The sequence below is a fragment of the Nannospalax galili genome, unplaced genomic scaffold, assembly GCF_000622305.1.
Source record: "Nannospalax galili isolate Female #2095 unplaced genomic scaffold, S.galili_v1.0 scaffold312, whole genome shotgun sequence".
NCBI classification, from domain to species: Eukaryota; Metazoa; Chordata; class Mammalia; order Rodentia; family Spalacidae; genus Nannospalax; species Nannospalax galili.
In genome coordinates, this window is record NW_008335967.1 from 8247784 (window position 1) to 8267631 (window position 19848).

The 19848-nt window shown below is 38.4% G+C and overlaps 1 protein-coding gene across 3 annotated transcripts in view; it reads right to left on the bottom strand.

The window, feature by feature from the left end:
- The window catches only part of Magi2 (membrane associated guanylate kinase, WW and PDZ domain containing 2), a 1650859-nt gene that overhangs the window by 420393 nt on the left and 1210618 nt on the right, over positions 1–19848 (bottom strand). Inside the window, exon 7 of one of the 3 annotated variants that reach the window (XM_008830782.3) lies at positions 12626–12673. The exons of the other annotated variants lie outside the window; for them this stretch is intronic. Coding sequence (XP_008829004.1) covers positions 12626–12673 — 48 coding nt within the window. The remainder of the gene's footprint in view (positions 1–12625; positions 12674–19848) is intronic. 3 annotated transcript variants of the gene reach the window in all.

Consider the following 19848-nt stretch of genomic DNA (forward strand, 5'->3'; position numbering starts at 1 on the left):
GTAAGAATCTATACATGGGTGGTAAAGGTAGCTCAGTTGGTAAAGTGCTTGTTGTATGAGCATAAGGACCCAAGTTAGATCTCCAGAACCCATTAAAGAAAGCTGAATGTGGTGGCATGTGTTTGTAATCTCAGCATGGGAGAGGTGGTCTTAGTTGGACCTTTGAGACTAGCTGGTCAACCAGCCTAGCTCAGTTAGTGAGGTGCAGGCCAGTGAGAGATCCTGCCTCAAAGAAACAAGGTGGGTGGCCATTGAGGAAAAGAACTTGAGGTTGACCTCTAGCCTCCATATTCATGTGTGTATACACCTTGACCCCTCCACCCACCTACACAAATATGCACACATATGTGCACACACATAAATAATTAAGTATATAAATAATGAGGTACATCTTTGTAGTGTACATTCGAGTGTCTTTTCCTTCATTATTCCATTACTAGGAAACAACTGATGTGTGCTAAGGTTTATGTTGAAAAATATTCACTGAAACATTATTTCAGGATGTTGGAAACTACATCGATGTCTATAAATAAGGCAGTGGTTAATTTTAATGTGATGTTTTTGACACTGTACAAAATGTGTAGTGACACGTGGAGAAAGAATAAGATATAGTAAATAAACATATTATGTTAAAAAGTAGGAGATCAAATGGATATATTCAGAGTAATTACTGAATTTTGTTTAATAAAAACATCAGGAAATATATACACATACAGGAAGAAAGACAGGAAATGAATGCATTACAGTATAAGGGTAGTTTTCTCTGAATGGTAATACTATGGTGGGGTTTAATTTAATTTTTTGTACTCTGTTTTCTAAATTTTGTTTATAAAATATGCATTACTTTTATTAGTGGGACAAGGGCAAAGTCCAAAACTCCTAATTTTAAAGACCATAGGAAGGGCCCTAGAAATAAGTTTTTCTATTCTGAGAGCATGCATACATGCATTTATATACATGCACACACATACAAATCTTCTTTTGGCTTAGAAGAGAGAGTGAGGTATGAAGGATCCTACTTAATATTTATGGAGTTTGGCAAGTCTACTGAATTCCCCTGTGTTTGGCAACAAATGGCTTACCTACATCAGGGTTCAGAACAGAAGCTTTGTCTGTTGTTTGAACTAATGTTGTTTAATATGCTTTTAATAGCACTTGGATGTAAAATACAAAAAATAGGTAAATACTAGGAATTGGTAAGATATCTCTTCAGAAATTCCAACTTATAATTATTTTAGACATTTAAATAATGAGGTTTCACTGATTCTATTATCTGAAAAACACATGCCCTGATTTAACCTGAGATAGGGACAAGGCTACATGATAATAGATTTCATAAAAAGATCCAACTTGAAACTGCCTTCGAGTCTGCTAAAAGTTGCTCAGTGTCTTTATTTACAGACCCTTGAGAAATATTTTAGGACTGTGTGTATTGTCTGTGACTAAGTTTCTTCAACTCTCATTTAACAATGAACATGGATAACGTTAATTTCTATCTTCATAATTAATGTATACCAAGTAGGGAGTCTTAAGATTTGCAGGACTTTATAAGTTCTCATTCTCTTTAATTTTACCTAAGTAAGTGAACTTGCACTTCTAGTTAGAAGACTGAAGTTGGAAAGAAGACATTAGAATAGGGAACAATCTTAAAAAAACATGCAGTAATCTGTATTATAAAAGGTTGATCTTAAAAAATAAAATAAAACAATTATTATGCTAGCTCTATGTGTAGAATTCATTAAATAGAGAAAATTCAATAATGATTCTATGTGTAAGATACTATGAGGTAATATTATAACATTAAAATATTAAGGTCAGCTCCATGGAAGAACATTATATTTTCATGAAATGCCTTGTGTCTGTTCCCATTTTCTGACTCTAGGTATACAATGGAAGGTGCCATTTCTTGCACATGTCTCAGAGAGTCCCAAAGCAGTGTCACTGTTTGGTCATATAGGTTTTTGACATAGTCATATAGGTATCTGACATGCTCAGCCCCACATACAGAAACAGGTAGATCTAGCTGAGCTAGAGGTAGGGTGTTCTAACATGAGAACATTTAGAAAGGCGAAGTCCTGCCTCTCAAAAGTTTGTCGGGATTTCACATGTTCCTCAAAACCTCGAACATGGGGCATACTTTTATGATAAACTGAATTTTCGGTATCAGCTTTATTAGTTTGATTATTTCATCTTTGGGGCTAGGATATAATCCTATCCTTTCTAAGGTGTTATGGCATTAAAAATCTATGACAGGAAGGATTTCTGGGAGGCAGGTATACTGCAAAAGTGGGTGGGGTGACTTCTATGGGGAGCAGAATAGGAAAGAGTGGACTCTGTATATGGGTAAAAGTGAGCACAGATTTCAGCTGTAGGAGGTATGAACTGGCCAATGCGTGTAAGCAAGAAAAAAGACCTGACAGGACATCAAAAGAGTGGTTGGCAGCTGGGTGTGGTGGCACACATCTTTAATCCCAGTACTCTGGAGGCAGAGGCATGTGAATACTTGTGAGATCAAGGCTAACCTGGTCTACATAGCAAATTCCAGACCGACTGGGGCTACAGGGAGAACCTGTCTCAAAAACCAAAAACCAAAACAACAATAAAAGAGTGGTTGGCAAGATATAACACAGAGTGAAGTGAGTATGTTGGTAGGTGAAAATTAGTGAGTGAAATTGCAAAGGAGTGATGTGAAAGATTTCCACAGGCAATGGTGTGATGTGTGTATGGAGGAGCAGAGGATGAACAGATAGTGATGTGACAAGCCAGAGCTTAGCCAATGAGTACAGAGGCTAATCTACTATGAAGAGGAATTACAGTTTAGGGTTTCATATTAAATATGTATCATTTATGTTACACAAAGCACTGAAAAATAAATACTAACTTTTTAAACAAAACACTTTGGCATAGGTTAGTGGTAGGGAGGTGGGGTGGATTTGATAGGAGATGGGGAAGAGCTGGTGAATATGATCAAAATACATTGTATGAAATTCTCAAAGAACATAGAACAAGGGGTAAAGAGAACACTAATGTACCTCTCAATTCTTATCAATGAAGCATGCAACAGAGGGCCAGAAACACAAAAGGTCACAAATGGTGAAAGTGTACAGAATAAGTTTTGTGCTGGATAGCTTTAGTGTCAACTTGACACACCTGGGTTGAGGGAGCTTCAATTGGGGAATTTCCTCCATAGGACTGGCCTGTGATCATGTCTGTGGGGCATCTTCTTGATTATTGAGTGAGGTGGGAGGGCCCAGTCCACTATGGGTGGTGCCATCCCTGGGCAGGTGGGCCTGTGTTGCATAAGAAAGCAGGCTGAGCAGGGGCCAGGAGAGCAAGCCAGTAAGCAGCATTGCTCCATGGCCTATGCTCCAGTTCCTGCCTCCAGGTTCTTGGCTTGAGTTCCTACCTTGGGTTCCCTGATGAGCTGTGACTGGGGAGATGTAAGCTGAATAAACCCTTTCCTCCCCAAGTTGGTATTGGTCAGAGTATTTTGTTATAGCAATGGAGAGACAAACTAGAACAAGTTTGCAGAGTGTGGGTCCTTAGACTGGACGCCTACATTAAACTCTACCCACCCAGGGCTCAGGGACCATTACGGAAAAGTGGGTGGAAAGATTATGAGGCCCAAGGAGGAGGTGCATGACCATAAGGAAATAGAGTCCTACAGGCTTCTGGGACCTTGCTCTTATGAACCTACAGCAATGGTGTCAGCATGCACAAGAACCTTGCAATCTCAAGCAGACAAAAACTCTGCACAGGACTATGGAAATTGGCAGCAGGTCCCAATCTTACTAGAATAATTATTTGCAGATGATTACTGCTGGGTGGCGAAGAGCTGATCCTCTTAAAGGGAGGAACTCTAGATAGGCTGACTAGACCTCAGTGGATGAACTTGAACTGAGGGACATCTGGGGACACTAACTTGACACAATAGGCCTTAACACGAGTGACAAAATGTATGAATCCCAGCGTGGGGGAGAGGGGACTCTGGGAGGTTGTCAATGCAAAGTGGGTATGAAGATGATTAAGGTCTTCTGTATGAAATGCAGAAAAATTCAATAAAAATATTAATTTTAAAAATCCATGTGATACTTAGTACTTACTGTGGTGGGTCTCAGGGACGAGGCTGTATGGGAAGTAACTGAGTGGTGAAGGTTGCCCTTTCATGAATGGAATTAATATCTTCTTAAAAGAGGCTCCAGAAGGCCGCCTGGCCCTTCTTTCTCTTCTGTCGTGTCACAGAGAGTACTAACTATGGCCAACATGCAGCCTATCTGCTCCTAGCTCTTGGACTGCTGTTTGAACATTACCTGTGTAATGTATTTCAGTATTGCACCACAAAGGACTACAATAGGTGGTCACTGAAAACCTACCAGTACATCCTCATTTTTCTTATAGACAATCCCAATACAAGGCAATGATGAGATCAAGAAGTATAAGTTTCTGATACATGGTTAGGTATAGTTGTTTGGGAAGGAAGTTTGCTGTGTATAATCCTACTGAGACAGGCACGGAAAGAAAGACCGTTATTTCACTGTGAAGCACACTAGGCAAAGGCTCCTGAACTCATCCTCTCGTGGCTCTGGCAATCCATAAATGTCAGCAAATTTCTGAGGAAAAGACTTCACTTCTTCTACTCTGAGACTTACATTCATGACTGGAGGAGGAGGAAGGATTTGTAGGTCTGTCTGCTAATTTCCCTGAGCTGCCTTTATTCCCAACTTCAACAGTTCATCCGTCACTCCTTCTTCAGTACTACAACTCCAATCTTAGTAACCATAACTTAACCTGATATCCTATATTGGTTCATAGCCATGGGTATTTATATATTACATACAATATAGATAATATGAACACATATTTGTTTGTTTCCCACCCCTGACTATGAGTTGAGAGTAGGAGGCAGTCTAAGCCACTGCATAATACCCAGCACATCAAAGGACCATAATAAATATTGAGCCATTTTTGCACATTTTCTCATTTGTCAACACAGCTGTCTGTAGAGCAGATATTACTGAGCTTTTATTTCTGATTAGGAAACTGGCTCAAATATGTTGGGTAAATTGTAGTCACATAGACTTGAGCTGTAGAGTTTAGATTCAAATCTTTCATATCACAGTCATTCTAAGATAAAGTTTTCTTTTCACACTTAAGGTTCTAAATTTGGGGTTGGGGAGATAGCTCAGTTAATAAAGTGCTTGCCACACACGAATGAGGACCTGAGTTATAATAGATATCTAGAACTCACTCTAAAGAGCTGGGAGCTGTGGATGCACTTGTAATCCTAGCACTGGAGATGTAGACATACACAAATCCCTGCATCTGGTTGGTCAAGCAGACCAGCCTATTGGCTGAGTTCCATGAGAGAGCCTGTCTCAGAAAACAAGGTGGATGGCTCCTGAGGAGTGGCATTTCAGACTGACCTCTGGATTACACATGAACATCTATACATGTCCTCACACATCCATGTGCAACGCTCCTCCCCAAGTTCTGACACTACATGTCTTTTATCATTTGTGGCAAGGGTTTTATTTGTTTGCTTGTTTTTAATTTTTTTCATTATCTCACAAAATCCCTCAAACACAAAATCCTGCTGCTGTAGCCTTCCTTCCCACTTTGATATCTTCTTGTTCTTGTATGTTTGAGGCTTTATCCACTGCTCTCTCACTTGTTTTTTTCTCCAGTTAAGGGCATGATTAACCCTATAAACTGTGAACTGCTATTTAAAATATCTTCCAAAGGATTACATTATTGTTGCCTCTGACACAAAATTTGATGCCAGTGCATAAGAAATGGCAACATAAACAAAGCATAATTGATTTGAGTGACGTGAACATTCAGAATTGGAAGAATGGCAGAAATTCTATACTTCCTTCCTAAGCAATAACTGACCAAGTGTATTATGGAAACTTTCAAAGGAAACACATACTCACAAATAGAAAACACCGCGTTGCTGGGATCTGTGAGCAGGCTGGAGTGACAGCAGAAGGCAGGAAAGATGGCGTGGAAGGAAAAGTCAGGGCACTGATGCCTTCAGCTGAAAGAACGGTCCTGGTAAGATTGAGGGATACCTGCCTGTACTGTTCAGCAAACCTTTCTAGAACTGTGGGAATGTTTCATATTCTGTACCATAGCTACAAGCAATTGTGGCTACTGAGTATGTGAAATATGGCCAGTGTGGCTGAGAAAATTAAGCTCATTCAAATTAATTTAAATTCAAAGAGCCACACATGCTTAGTGGCAACGATGTTAGACATTACAGGACAAGACTGTGCTGTACAGACCAATCTCCTTTAGAAAGTCCGTGCGATTAAGTTAGAGGATATTGTAAGTTTCCATATTCTCACCTGAAATTGAGAATTTCTAGAGAGTCTTGACCCTCTTCTGACCTCTGAAGATACCCTCATGCTTGTGCACAGGCTCACGCAGACAGACAGGCAGGCAGACAGACATTTAGACACACACACATACACACACACACACACACACACACAAATCTGAAAAAGCTGAGTCAAAATATAAATAATGTAAATAATAATATTTCTCTTGCTGAAACACAGCAAGTAAGATTCTGATATTGAAATAAATAGGAAGTCAGAATAGAATTATCCCCGTTTCCCTCGTATGATGGCAAGGTTCCTAGAAATTAGGAAATTCGTTATATAGAGCTATTAGGCTATGCATGATCTCAGTTAAGTATTGATCAGTCTGAGTTTTCCAGAAGGTGATTGTTGAACACACAAGGCTTCCAGGTAAATTTCACGACCCTGAGTTCTAGTATCTTGGCTCCACTTTCAAATTCTGAAAGGGATGTCAAATTAGTTGTTGTACTTGTGAGAGCTCTAACAAGGGGAGCTACTCCTTTTAAAATTAACTACAAAGAAGAATATTTTATTTTGCAAAGGGACCTGGGAAAATTACAAATAATGAAGCATGTCCTGTTCGATCCCATTAGAACTGGTGAGTAACTTTTCTAGCACATTGTTGGCTTATGTTGTGCTAGTTAATATACACACATTGTATGTATATATGTATGTGCACACACAAGGAGACACAAGACTAACAAAGACAATGAACATTATAATGGAGTAACATCTCAGCATCTTTATCTGCCCAGTGTATACTAGTTTAAAGCATCATGAAGAGATGGGCTAAGAAGGGAAGTTGAAGGGTTGGTTTTAGCAAAAACGCCATTCTCTGGAGTTAAGCAATGCTACTTTTGAGAGGGAGAAGATTCAGGAGCTCTAAGCTTATTTTCAACCTTTGCAGAGAATCCATTTTTACTTTAATATCTGCAGTAGGACAGCTTTAAGGAAGAGAAAGGCAGCCCCTTAGACACATGGATCAGCAGTGTGATGTGTACTGTCAGGGTAGCATGGCGGAGCTGCCCCCAACAATGTCTTGAGGAGAAGACACTGACAACCATATACCCACAAAGCCCAGGAATAACTGGACTAAGCCGTACAAGGATTCACGCTGACGGCCCACACTGGTTATGGCATTCCAGAAGCACTTGTGAAAAGCCTCGGAAAAGGGACTGAGGTCTTACTGACCAGATTGAGTAGAGTACAAGCAGGCATTTAAATGACCTAGTTTGTCCTCATAGGATGGTGATGCCAGAGGACACTGGGGTACACTAGCTGTTTTGTTGCTCTGCAGTTCCTGTTATTATTCAAACCTTTTTGAGTTTCTATAGTTGCATGCCACAACGATTGAGGGTGGAGTTAGTCCAGGGTAGTGTTGGCACCAATAAAGGACTGTTTGTTGAAAGCCTGCTCATCATTTGCCTTTTTATTGCTACCAGAACAACAGAAACTAGAATCACTAAATCTAACACATGAATAAAAGCCCTTCAGAGGCTTAACAGGGGCGATTACCAAACAGTACACACCAATGGTTCTTGGCAGGAAGTGAGGGACAAGAAGTAAAGAATTATTTCATGAAGTGAAAAATTTGGGGAGTGCTTCAAATAGAAAATATGTAAATTTACAAAATGAGAGGGCCCTCAGAACAAACAACTGTTCTCTTTTGAAATAAAAAAGTTTAAGAACATACCCAGTCTCTTTCAGGAGCACTCCTTTCAAAAAGAAACCATCAATCAATCCATGGGGCGATAACAAACTGCAAGCTCATCTGCATCTTGTGACTCACCCTACAAAGGTTAGCCTTTTTGCATTCTCTAGAAAAAGATCATCTTGACTGACATTTCTCTGACCCCTTCCTATACCACTGATGACTAGTTAGCATAATATAGTGAGACTTCTATCCCTTAAATCCCAGGATTCACTTCAAATGATTCTTTATATCAAATTTTCACAGAAATGTACTATTCATACCCTGGCCATGTAATCTGAGTAACAAAAATGAAAAGCTTAGCCTGGTCATGTAATTACAGTAATGAAAATGTAATATGATTAAATAAAATTTGTGAAACAGTGAACTTTATTTTAGAATGATGACTTTTTGAGCAATAACAAAGATCAGAAGAGTTGGTGATGTGGTATTGCACTGTCCAGCATGTTTGAGGCCCTGGGTTCAGTTCCTAGGATTAGAAAAAAAAAAAATCAGAAAAGAGAGAGAAAGAGGCAGAGTTGGATTTCTGTGGAGCATAGGCAACAGATCAAAAAGGAAGGCGTGCCTGAGGTACTCCACATTCAGTTACAAATTGGATGTAACTAAAGCACTGGGACAGGATGGCATTCACCTAAGGATTTTGAAGGCACTCAAAGATGAAATCATGGAACTTTTGGCCAAATGTGTAAGCTGTTGTTGCAAATAGAGTACCTAGGAGTTGTTAGAGGACTGAGAGAGTTCTAATGTGATTCCCATCTGTAAGAAGGACTACTGAGGAAACTCTTAAAATAAGATATAGATCAATGAAACTGGCTTCTAGGCATAAAAGACAGGAAAAGAGTAAAGTAGGGTGAATGTAGTTGAACATCCTTATATAACTAACTAATTGGTGTAAAAGCTGCATATCTTTAGTAAGAGGATACCGTAGCACTGTGGTCTCTGAAGCAGGGAAGCATAGGGACTAGCTTAGCAACTTGGGGCTCTGATAGGTTTGGGCTATGCACACCCCTCTCTTCTAATAATGCAGACCCTTACCTGCACACACTATGCACACATATACCTCCCCACATGTACCTTAGCAGCCTGACAGCAACCTAGAACTCCTCTACCTGCATCAAGCTGAAGGAACATCCATCTTTGAACAGTGGAGTAAGTTTTCACCTCCCTTTAACAACTATCAACAGTATTGCCAGGTATATATCCAGGTCAGAGGGTAAGGCCAATCTGTACAAACTGATTTTGTGTGTATACACAATAATCATGCAAAAATAAGCAAACTATATCCTTTAAATGACTGTTTAGAGAAAAAAAATCCTATTTACTATCTTATGCATATGCATAATAGGGCATGCATATGATTAAAATCATATGCATTATGGAAAGGGACCTGCACAGTGAGCAAGGCCTATTTAATTGAAGTCTGTCAATCAAAATAGAGAGCTACCCAAATTACACCCCTTTAGCCACAAAATTCTTCTTTCTCTTGAACCTCATAAAAGACACCCAGGGTTCTTGAGTACCATCACTAGTGTGGCCCACTGTTAATCTTGATAGTGTATTCCTTTCTAATCTGTAATATTGCTTCACCTTGAATAAATTTTCCCCGGTACTTTGCATTCTATGTACACCCTTACTTTATTCTTGAACAAGACACCAAGGACCACACCCAGTCCAGATCCAAGCTACCAGTAACATCTTGGGAGTTAAGGTGTTGAATAGTAATTATGTGACCAATGGTAGACATAATTTACTTAAAAAACAACTTTGAACAAATTTATTTGTAGTTAGTGGTTACAAAACTACAAACGATACAAAACACTAGTAAATGTTCATAAGTAACACTTTCCTTGATGCATCTTTTAGGGTTTTTCGTAAACATATTGTATGAAAATGTAGAATAGCAAATTTACATTTGTATATTCTCTCCTAAGTTACACGTATTGGGAAAATGTCCAGTCAAGATGTCGAAAGGAAATTGAAGTATGACAACTTGAATTCAACCCCTGAAACCTGTGTAAGGGTGGAAGTAGAGAACTGACTCTCAGACTTGTCCTCTGGCCTGTGGCATATGTGTGTTCCCCCCAACATATGATATATAACAAACATACATACATGCACTAATAATAAAGTTTTTAAAAAGTTTTAAAAGGATTTTGAGAAGGAAAATGAGTTCATTTTGACGTGTACTCTAGTGTATTTGTAATCTGTCTCTCAACTTGTAGACCACTGTAACTTCAAACATTAACAGAGAAGATGACATCATCTGAGACTATAATTTGCACAGATCTGGAGGACAGCAGTGGGGTATGGGCACTGCTTATAGTATGGAGCAGGGATTAACACACACAGATCCTGTACTTGTGTAGTGCATGTGTATTTTAAGTGGTCACAATATTATAACACTTCAGAGTCTAAACTTAACAATATTATATTGTACACTTGAAAATTAAGAGGCTAGGGTATGGGAAGATGTCTCTGTTAGTAAAGTGCTTGCCATACAAGAATGAGGGGCTGAATTTGGATCTCCAGGAACCACATACAAGTCAGGAAGCAGTGGCGCACATTTGTAAACTCAGTGCTGGGAAAGCAGAGACAAGTTGATCTCTGGAATTTGCTGGCCGGCTAGTCTTGATGAAGTGGTGAGCTCCAGGTTCAGTGAGAAACCCTGTCTTAAAAAATAAGTGGAGAGTGACAGAGGATGACAACTAACATTGACCTCTGGCCTCCATACACATGGGCACATGTACCTGTACATAGGTATGTACACACATGAATACATATACACACTTCACTATACAAAAACAGAAAAATTAAGAGTGTGGGTTTCATGTTAAATATTTACCATGACAAAAGAGGAAGAAAACCTTTAGCAATATACTTGGTATTTTTAGAAAATATATGTGTATCTGTAAAAATAGGCAACTACATTAGCTTTGCCATGGGAAAGTGTATTTTGTGACATCAGTATTGGCTTAATTTCTTTTCACATTTATTAATTGATAGCATTATCTTCTCTCTGTTTTAGATAATTCTAAAATTCATTACTTTCAGAAAGTAAATGTAATGTGTGAAGACTTTAAAAAATCCACTTATGCCAGGGATGGTGGCACACGCCTTTAATCCCAGCACTCGGGAGGCAGAGGCAGGAGGATCTCTGAGTTCAAGGCCAGCCTGGTCTACATAGTGAATTCCAGGACAGCTGGGGCTACAGGGAGACCCTGTCTCAAAAAGACCAAAAAAAAAAAAAAAAAAAAAAATCCACTTATGTGACTGAAATATATTTCCTTCTTTTATTTATGTAGAATTAAAGATGGAGCAACTTTCCCAAAGTCATAGATTGTAAGCGGTTAAATTAAAGTGAAAACTAATGTTGGTTTTATTCTATATTGCCTTTTTTGTTGCTGGATTCGCTTGTTTTTTTTCTTTGTGGTGCCGGGAACTGAACCCAGACCTATGAGTGCTGATTAAGTACTCTATCACTGAGGAACATACCCAGCCCAAATTCTGTGTTCTTGAAAGATCATTTAATTTGTTTCTTGTGGTGCTGGGGGTTGAACCTAGATGCTTGTGTATGCTAGGCAAGGGTTCTATTACTAAGTTACATCCTTAGCCCATGAAAGGTAATTCTTAATAAGCAATGACTTGATTAAAATTTATTCTCATTAAACAAATGAATATAAACTCACACAAGACAGACTCCTGCTTCTAATAATACTATTTTAGCTGTTAGTACTCGTGGTGGTTTGAATGAGCTATGTTCCCCTAGGCTTAAATATATGAATACCTGGTTTCCAGTTTGTGGCACTGTTTCTGGGAGGTCATGGAACCTTTGGGAGGAGCAGCCTTGCTGGAGGCTGAGGGCAGGCTGTGAGAGCCTTGTCCTACTTCCAGTTCCATCTGTTTCCTGATGGGTTCAGGATGTGAGCTCTGCCTCCTGCTTCTGCTCCATGCCTGCTACTTGCTGCCATGCCTCCCTGCCATGATGGACACTTATCTTTCTGGAACGCTAAGCCCTAAAAACTCTTCCTTCTGTAAGTTGGTCTTGATGTTTAATCACAGCAACAGAAAAGTAACTAAGATACTACTCAGTCAGACTGTCTTCCTATTTTGTTTTTTTTCCTATGCAGAATTAACTACCTAAATTAAGCTTGTTTTATGTGGATTCTTTTATTTTTGAAACAGGGTTTCATTATGTAGGTCAGACTGTCCTCAAATTCACAATTGTTCTGTCTCAGTCTCCCAAGAGTGTGAGGTAAATAGGTAGGTGTGCATCCCCATGCCCAGCACTCTATGGCAATTCTAAGAGCCCAAAAGGTAAGTAGGTTCAAAACATATAAAAAATTTACTTTTCATTTTTCTTAAAAGAAATTAAAGATATAGTTTGTATTGTTTTGAATCTGGGTGGGATTTCTGAATACTGCAGTCTAGATTAAAGATGTGGAAAAGAATACATAAGAAGAAAAGTGTGTTAATAATGTGTTAATAATTCAAGATCACATAAGGTAGTGATTTTAGGAGTCAGGGGAGGTATGAAATCTATACATGCACTCACTGTGGGCCATTTTTTGAAGCCTGATCTGCGCATATGCAGGATGAGGCCCTGTAAGACACAGCAGAGAGAGTTCACTTGAGACAGGAAGAAGCTGAATGGTGAAATCAGAGTCTATGCAGTGCCAGGAAAGTGTGTAGCTTTAGATCAGTCCGAATGTATGGAGGCTTCACTTGCTATTCTGGGCGAAGTATTTGAGGTTGTGGAACAATTATTGTTCAGAAGTAAGAAAAACGCCCTTAAAATAAGAAGCAGATCCTTGGATTAAGTGCAAAGTCAAAACAGATTATCCTAGCAAATAAATGTTACCAAATCTGACAGAATCAATGAAATTTCAATATTTTAAATTCTTGCCAGAACAAAACTGCATTTTCTAAAGGAAAATACTGGAACCAGAAAAATTACAATAAAAGTTCTATAGAGAAAAAACTCCAGAAAAATGTGACCCAGAAGTGGATGGAAATTGAGTGTATGATGATTTTATATCTGGCACAAAAGCACTTTGAAGCAGCTTACCTCACTACACTGGGGGACATACAGCCACAGCGAATGAGCAGGGCAGTCTTGGAAAAACAATTGATGTGTAAAAAGGAGCAAACGTAATTTTAAGTGTAAAGTTTACAATAGCTGAAATGAAAAATTCTCCAAATGGGACCAGCAATAGGTTGAAGATAGACTAAAAGGCAATGGGCTGGAAGTCAAATTGTTGTATCTCCTCTCAAATACACAGAGAAAAAGGACTTTAGTAAATGAGCAGAACTTCAGTAATCTGTAGGAATATCAAACAATCTAACATGTGTTAATGAAGTCCCACAATGTGAGGAAAGAAAGACTGTCCCTAAAAATTGGTGAAAATATACAGAATCAAGAACCCACCTAGCTCTAAGGAGGATAAAAAAAATCTTCCCCTAATATAATCAGTATCTTACCAATGAAAGGCGAATATAAAGAGAAATTTTGAACGTAGCCAAAGTAATGAATATAATACTTGGAAAACAAATAAGCAGGTGATCAGGTTTTTATATATGACAGTAGCAAAAAGGTGGCAGTAGTAAGTAGAGCGATACTGTTACAAGGTCCTTACATTTATTTATTAATGTAAGCATTAATTTTAAGTTATAATGTTATATACATTGTCATGAAGTCAGTATAGTAATCACTAAAAACGAATGCCAAGTAGTAGATTAACAAGTCAATAGAGGAATCAAATTTTAAGGGTGCAGGAGTGAGGGAACAGAGGATTGACAAACTCATGGAAGAAATAGAATAAAAAAAGCACAAAAGGCTTTCCATACATTTAATAAGATATAATAAAGATAATATAAAGTATAACCATATTTAATAAGTGCTAAAACTTGCCAAGTGTCTGTGCCTATGATTCTATAATAAAGTACATACTGATTTTCTCCTCACGAGAACCAAAATTCTAGTTACAAAAAGTACTTCTACCTTTTTAGATTAAGAAATTAAGACACTAAGAAGTTAACTATCTTGCTCAAGGCCCTGGCATTGTAAGAGATGAAGTCTTTGGGATTTGAAATAGGCCTTTCAGATGGAATCTCTTTTCCCAACTACCATGCCTCAGCCCCTCTGAAGACATGCTCAGGGCAGCCCCCGCCCCTCTGACTTAGCAGAACTGGGTGGGGTCTGAATGGCCATTCTGACAAGTTCCTAGGTGATTCTGATGTTTTAGAAAAGTTTAAGAATTTATTTTTATTTGATGTGAACGAGCACTTGTACCTATGTGCATCATGTGCATGCCTGATGCATGTGGAGGCCAGAACAGGATGCCAGATCCCCTGGAACTGGACTTATGGATGGTTGTGAGCTGCCATGGGGGTGCTGGTAACCAAACTGGTGTCCTGTGCAAGAGAAGCAGTGCTTGTAACTGCTGAGCTATTTCTCCAGCCCCCGTGGTTCTGATCTTTGAGCCCCACTCTGAGTAACTATTATATAAACACTATAATTCTTTTTCAGAAAAGTCTCACTTTTTAAAAACAGGGACCTAGGACTGACATGAGAGAAGACATACATTTTTTTACATAGGAATTAAAACACACACACACACACACACACACACACACACACACACATATATATATATATAATTATACATGTATATTCTACAGTGAAAAGACTTGCAGAATGTAAGTTCCATTTCTAGAGGGCATAATACAAACACAGCGTTTACCTTAGGTGTCTGAGCACAGTGTTACTTTTAAAAGTTAAATAATACTCTAGGAAACAATAATAGAGAAAACAGCTCTCTGTTTCTGAATATATTTAGTTTTCCAGATTTTAATTGTAAGTCATTTCTTCTGATGTAACTAGAAGCTCCTTACATTTTCCTAAATCATGACAAGATGAACAATATTCTTCAAAATTCCTTAACCAGTTATGAGGAATTGTTTTCATTACTCTTCTGTTGCTGTGATAAAACACCATGACCAAAGAACTTATAGAAGGAAGAATTTATTTGGCTTTCAGTTCCAGAGGAACAAGAGTCCACTATAGCCAGGAGGTTTTACAGCAGAGGCTGCCGGTGGTGCAGAAGGCTGAGTACTCATATCTTCAGGTTTATAGAGCAAATAGAGACAGAAACTGGAAATAGGCAAGGCTATGAACTCTCAAAGCTTGCCCTCAGTGATATGATTCCTTTAGCAAGACCATGCCTCTTAAACTTCCCCAAACAGCTCACTAACTGGGGTAAGTGTTCAAATACTTGAAGCCTGTGGGGGACATTCTCATATTCACAATGGGGTTAGAAATGGTGAGAAAGGGGATTTTCCAGTTTTTTAAATTTCTAGAGATCTAAATAGGATCTCTAAGAGAGGCAGAGACAAAACCCCCAAAGGATTGCAATGAGTTTATTTCTTGAGATTCTCCCCAAGGGTCTCTACTCCTTTAGGTCTTATATTCTATTAGGTCTTAGAATCCCCTGTGAAAACACAAAGTATGTTTCATAGTCAACAGCTCAAAGAGGTTGGCTTTCCAAACAGGACTGAAGAAGAGGCTCAGGGAAAGCAGGAGAGGCTACTAGTTAAAGTGAATTTTTGCTAGAATATTCCAGCAAGCCCATTGTGCTTGCCTCAGAAATTTCCCCAGGTTTGCCTGAGTATGTGATGTCACTGGGCTTCTTCTCAGAGTCAGGTGCAGTTTTAGATGCACACGTTCTTTACCAGCCAAATTTTCCTATTAGATCACTGAGGCATGCAATGTTTTTATTTTATTTTATTTTTTTAAGCAAAAGAAAACACCTATTTGGTTGATGAATACCTTTATTACACTTCCTGCTGATTCAATGAACTTTTGATTAGCCTTACTGATTACTAACTTCACGTGGGGGAACATGTGTGTGAGTGGTTTGGTAATTATTTGAAACACTTGCTGATAGGAAGATTTTCAAAAGCTGACTAAAGGTGTAAGGCAGATCACAGTTTGCCTGTTTTCTTTGGACTGACTGTAGATGCTAATAGCTGTTAATTAGAGAGAACAAGAAAAGCAGTGGTTGGTAACTCCCTTCTAAACTTGGAATGGAAGCAGACTGCCCCTTCTCAAAGGCTTAAGGCAAGCAGCTCTAATCAGGTGTTGTATTGGTTTTACAAATCAGATTAACAGTTCTGTTTGTAGATCTTTAATCAGAAAGCAGTTCCTGAAGGACTTATGTGATTGGTGCCAACAATAAGAAAAACAAAACTCTGAATATGGAAAAAATACAGATGATAGAAGGCCAAAGGGATCCTGAACGCCTCCAATGCAGATAACATGGCCCTGAAATCACAGACAGCTTGCATTTTCATTATCACTAAAAAATACACTGTCTTAAACCATATCCTCCTAAATTTAAATCTGATGGTCTGAGGGCATACCCTTAAATTCAGAAGCAGAATAGCAGAATATTTTTCAAAATGTGTTGAATATCGTGCTGGGGGAAACAAACAAACAAACAAAAAACAGACTTAGGTGAAAGTTAAAATCCATAAAAGAAATTATTAAAGATTTTGAATAACAGACTCAGGATGAAGGAGATCAAATACTTGGATATTTAAGTGCACTTTGACAATTTTCACTGGCTTAGCCAATTTTGAAAAACCACAGACTCAAACTAGAATTACTCCAAATCTTTATAGTTCAAGTTCTTAATTTAAAAGAGGGCACACATGAAATAAAATTGATTTTTAAAGATTGGGTATTCTCATATCAGAATCAGAAACAAATGAAATTCACATGCCAAAATCACAACGAAAGAATAATAAAATGGAAAGACAACATACTATGTCCCCACCAAACTCCACCAATCCTGTAGAAGAGTTCTACAAGGAGAACCCCCTTAGAGATAACCCAGGGCACTGAAAAAAAAAAAAAGGGATAAACTTCTGAATGAAAATCACAAAAAAGATAGACATTGAAGAAAACTCAGGCAGAAATGAAGAAGGAAGTGCAAAACTCAATAAGTCAACTTGAAACAACAAGGGAAAGCCTCACCTCTAGAATGAATGAAATGGAAAACAGAATATCAACACTGGAGGATAAACTTGAAGAATTGGGCCACTCAAGCAAAGATTATGGAAAATTAAAAAAACACAGGAATGGAATAGGCAAGAGATGTGGGACACCATGAAAAGACCAAATCTACATATCATAAGCATAGAGGAAGGAGAAGTATCTTAATGGTGTTGACCAGATCTTAAACAGGATTGTAGAAGAGAATTTCCTGAAATTAAGGAAATACATCCCCATACAAGTACAGGAAGCACATAGAACACCAAATAGACAGGATCAGAAAAGAAACTCCCCACAACATATCATAGTAAAAACACTAAATGTACAGAACAAAGAGAGAATACTGAAAGCAGCAAAAGAAAAACAACAAGTCACATACAAAAGAAAGCCCATCAGAATTACAGCTGATTTAGCAATGCAAACTAAGAAAGCCAGAAGAGCCTGGACTCTGGACCAAGGTATTTCTAGTTCTACATGACAATAGATGTCAGCCCAGAATACTTTTATCCACCAAAAAAATGTCTATAATAGTTGAAGGGTAAAGAAAAATCTTCCATGACACGAAAACCTGAAAGAATACAGGTCCACAAAAGCAGCCCTTCAAAGAATACTTGAAACAAGACAGAGAGTGGAGAGAGAAACAACTGTACCCCTGGGACAATAAAAGAAAATGGATAAAGGTATAATCTAGGAAACACAAAATTAGACAGAGAACACAACAGCAATCAAAATGATGGCAACCAATACACATCTTTCAATAATAGCCTTAAATATCAACGGACTTAACTCCTCAGTCAAAAGACACAGGCTAAGTGAATGAATTAAGAAACAAGATCCATCTCTTTGCTGTCTGCAAAAAACCCATCTCACCTTCAAGGATAGGCAGTACATTAAGGTAAAAGGATGGAAAAGAATATTTCAAGCAAATGGCACTAAGAAACGAGCAGGGATTGCAATTCTAATATCTGACAAAATAGACTTCAAAGTAAAACTAATCAGAAGAGATAAGGAGGGTCACTTCATTCTGATCAAGAGAAATAATTGACCAAGAAGATATTACAATCATGAACATATATTCACCAAACTCTGGTGTGAAGAACTTCATAAAAAGAGTCCTACAGGACTTTAAGACCCAGATTAATCCCAACTCAGTAATAGTAGGCAACTTCAATACCCCATGGTCTCCATTAGACAGGTCAACTGGACAAAGAATAAACAGGGAGATGTCTGAATTAAATGATACCATACATAAAATGGATCTAAGAGACATCTTTCAAATATTCCACCAAAGCACCAAAGAATACACTTTCTACTCATTACCCTATGGAACTTTTTCAAAAATTGATCATATAATGGGCCACAAAACGAACTTCAACAAATACAAAAAAATTGAAATAATCCCATGCATTTTATCAGACCACAAAGCAATAAAGCTCAAAATCAACACTGGACAAAGGCCTAGTCACTACATGAACTCATGGTGATTGAACAACACACTACTAAACAATGAGTGGGTCAAAGGAGAAATTAAGAAAGAAAAAAAAGAATTCCTGGAATTCAACGAAAAGGACAATACAACACAACATACTTTAGTTGGAACAAAATATATATCTAGTCAAAATTTATCTGAGAATATTTGTTTTTTTACCCAAGCTTTATCTACATAGCATATGATAATTAAAAGTATCAGACTGGTGGAACTAACCTTACTGGATGTTTAATAGCCATAGTTTCAGGCCTATACTAATGTGGTCAGAGGGACTTAAAAGACAGTTTTTGCCCTCCAAGGTCGAGTAAGCTCCAGGGGACTATGAAACATCTCTCAAAATGTTCTGTAAGTGTGGGGAGTCACCTGTCCTCTTGTTCAGGGAGATCATGGAGACCCAACAACATGGACTTGAACCAGTGTCCAGTCTACAAAGAGGAGGGTCAACTTAGAGGAAACATCTAATTTGTGCTTCCAAGTGAAGCCAGACATGGTCGAGCAGAACCTTTGACTTATCTTCACATAGATGGAACTGGTAAAAGAAAGGAGCCAAGGGCTCCTCCCAAGCCTCTGTGACCCCTGAGGAACAGATCCTCAAATGACCTTAAGAGTGAAAATAAATTGATTTATTTGGACCAACTGTATGGTCTTAAACACCCAAAAGGAAAGTATAACCAAAGAGTAAAGTCATCAGTATATTTCTTTGAGTTCAAGGGATTACATTTCCCAGACATTAGGCTGAAGTCTATATAAAAAGTTATTTAGGGGGCTGCAGAGATGACTCAGCAGCTAAGAGCCGTGGCTGCTCTTGCAGAGGACCCAGGTTTGATTCCTAGCACCCACATAGTGGCTAATAACTGTCCTAACTTCAGTTCCAGGGGATCTGATGCCCTCTTCTGACCTCCACGAGCATTACACAAGACATGGGTACACTTACGTACATGCAAGCAATACACTCATACACATAAAAATAATAAAATATTTTTTAAAAGTTAGACAATTATTTCTCATTGATGGTTTTATTCTTAACCAAAAAGTGCTGCTCAGATGTAAGACTTCAAAATTGGTCTCCAATACTGCAGTGCCCACCTGTAGCTAAGGGATGCAACCAGCTATTGTTCTAAAATGGTGGATAAATTTGTTTTCTCTGCCCATCTCAAAGCCTTTGAGAGGGAACTGACACTGATTCTAACCACTCCAACAGCCATCAAAATGCCTGAAAGCAAATTCCAAATCC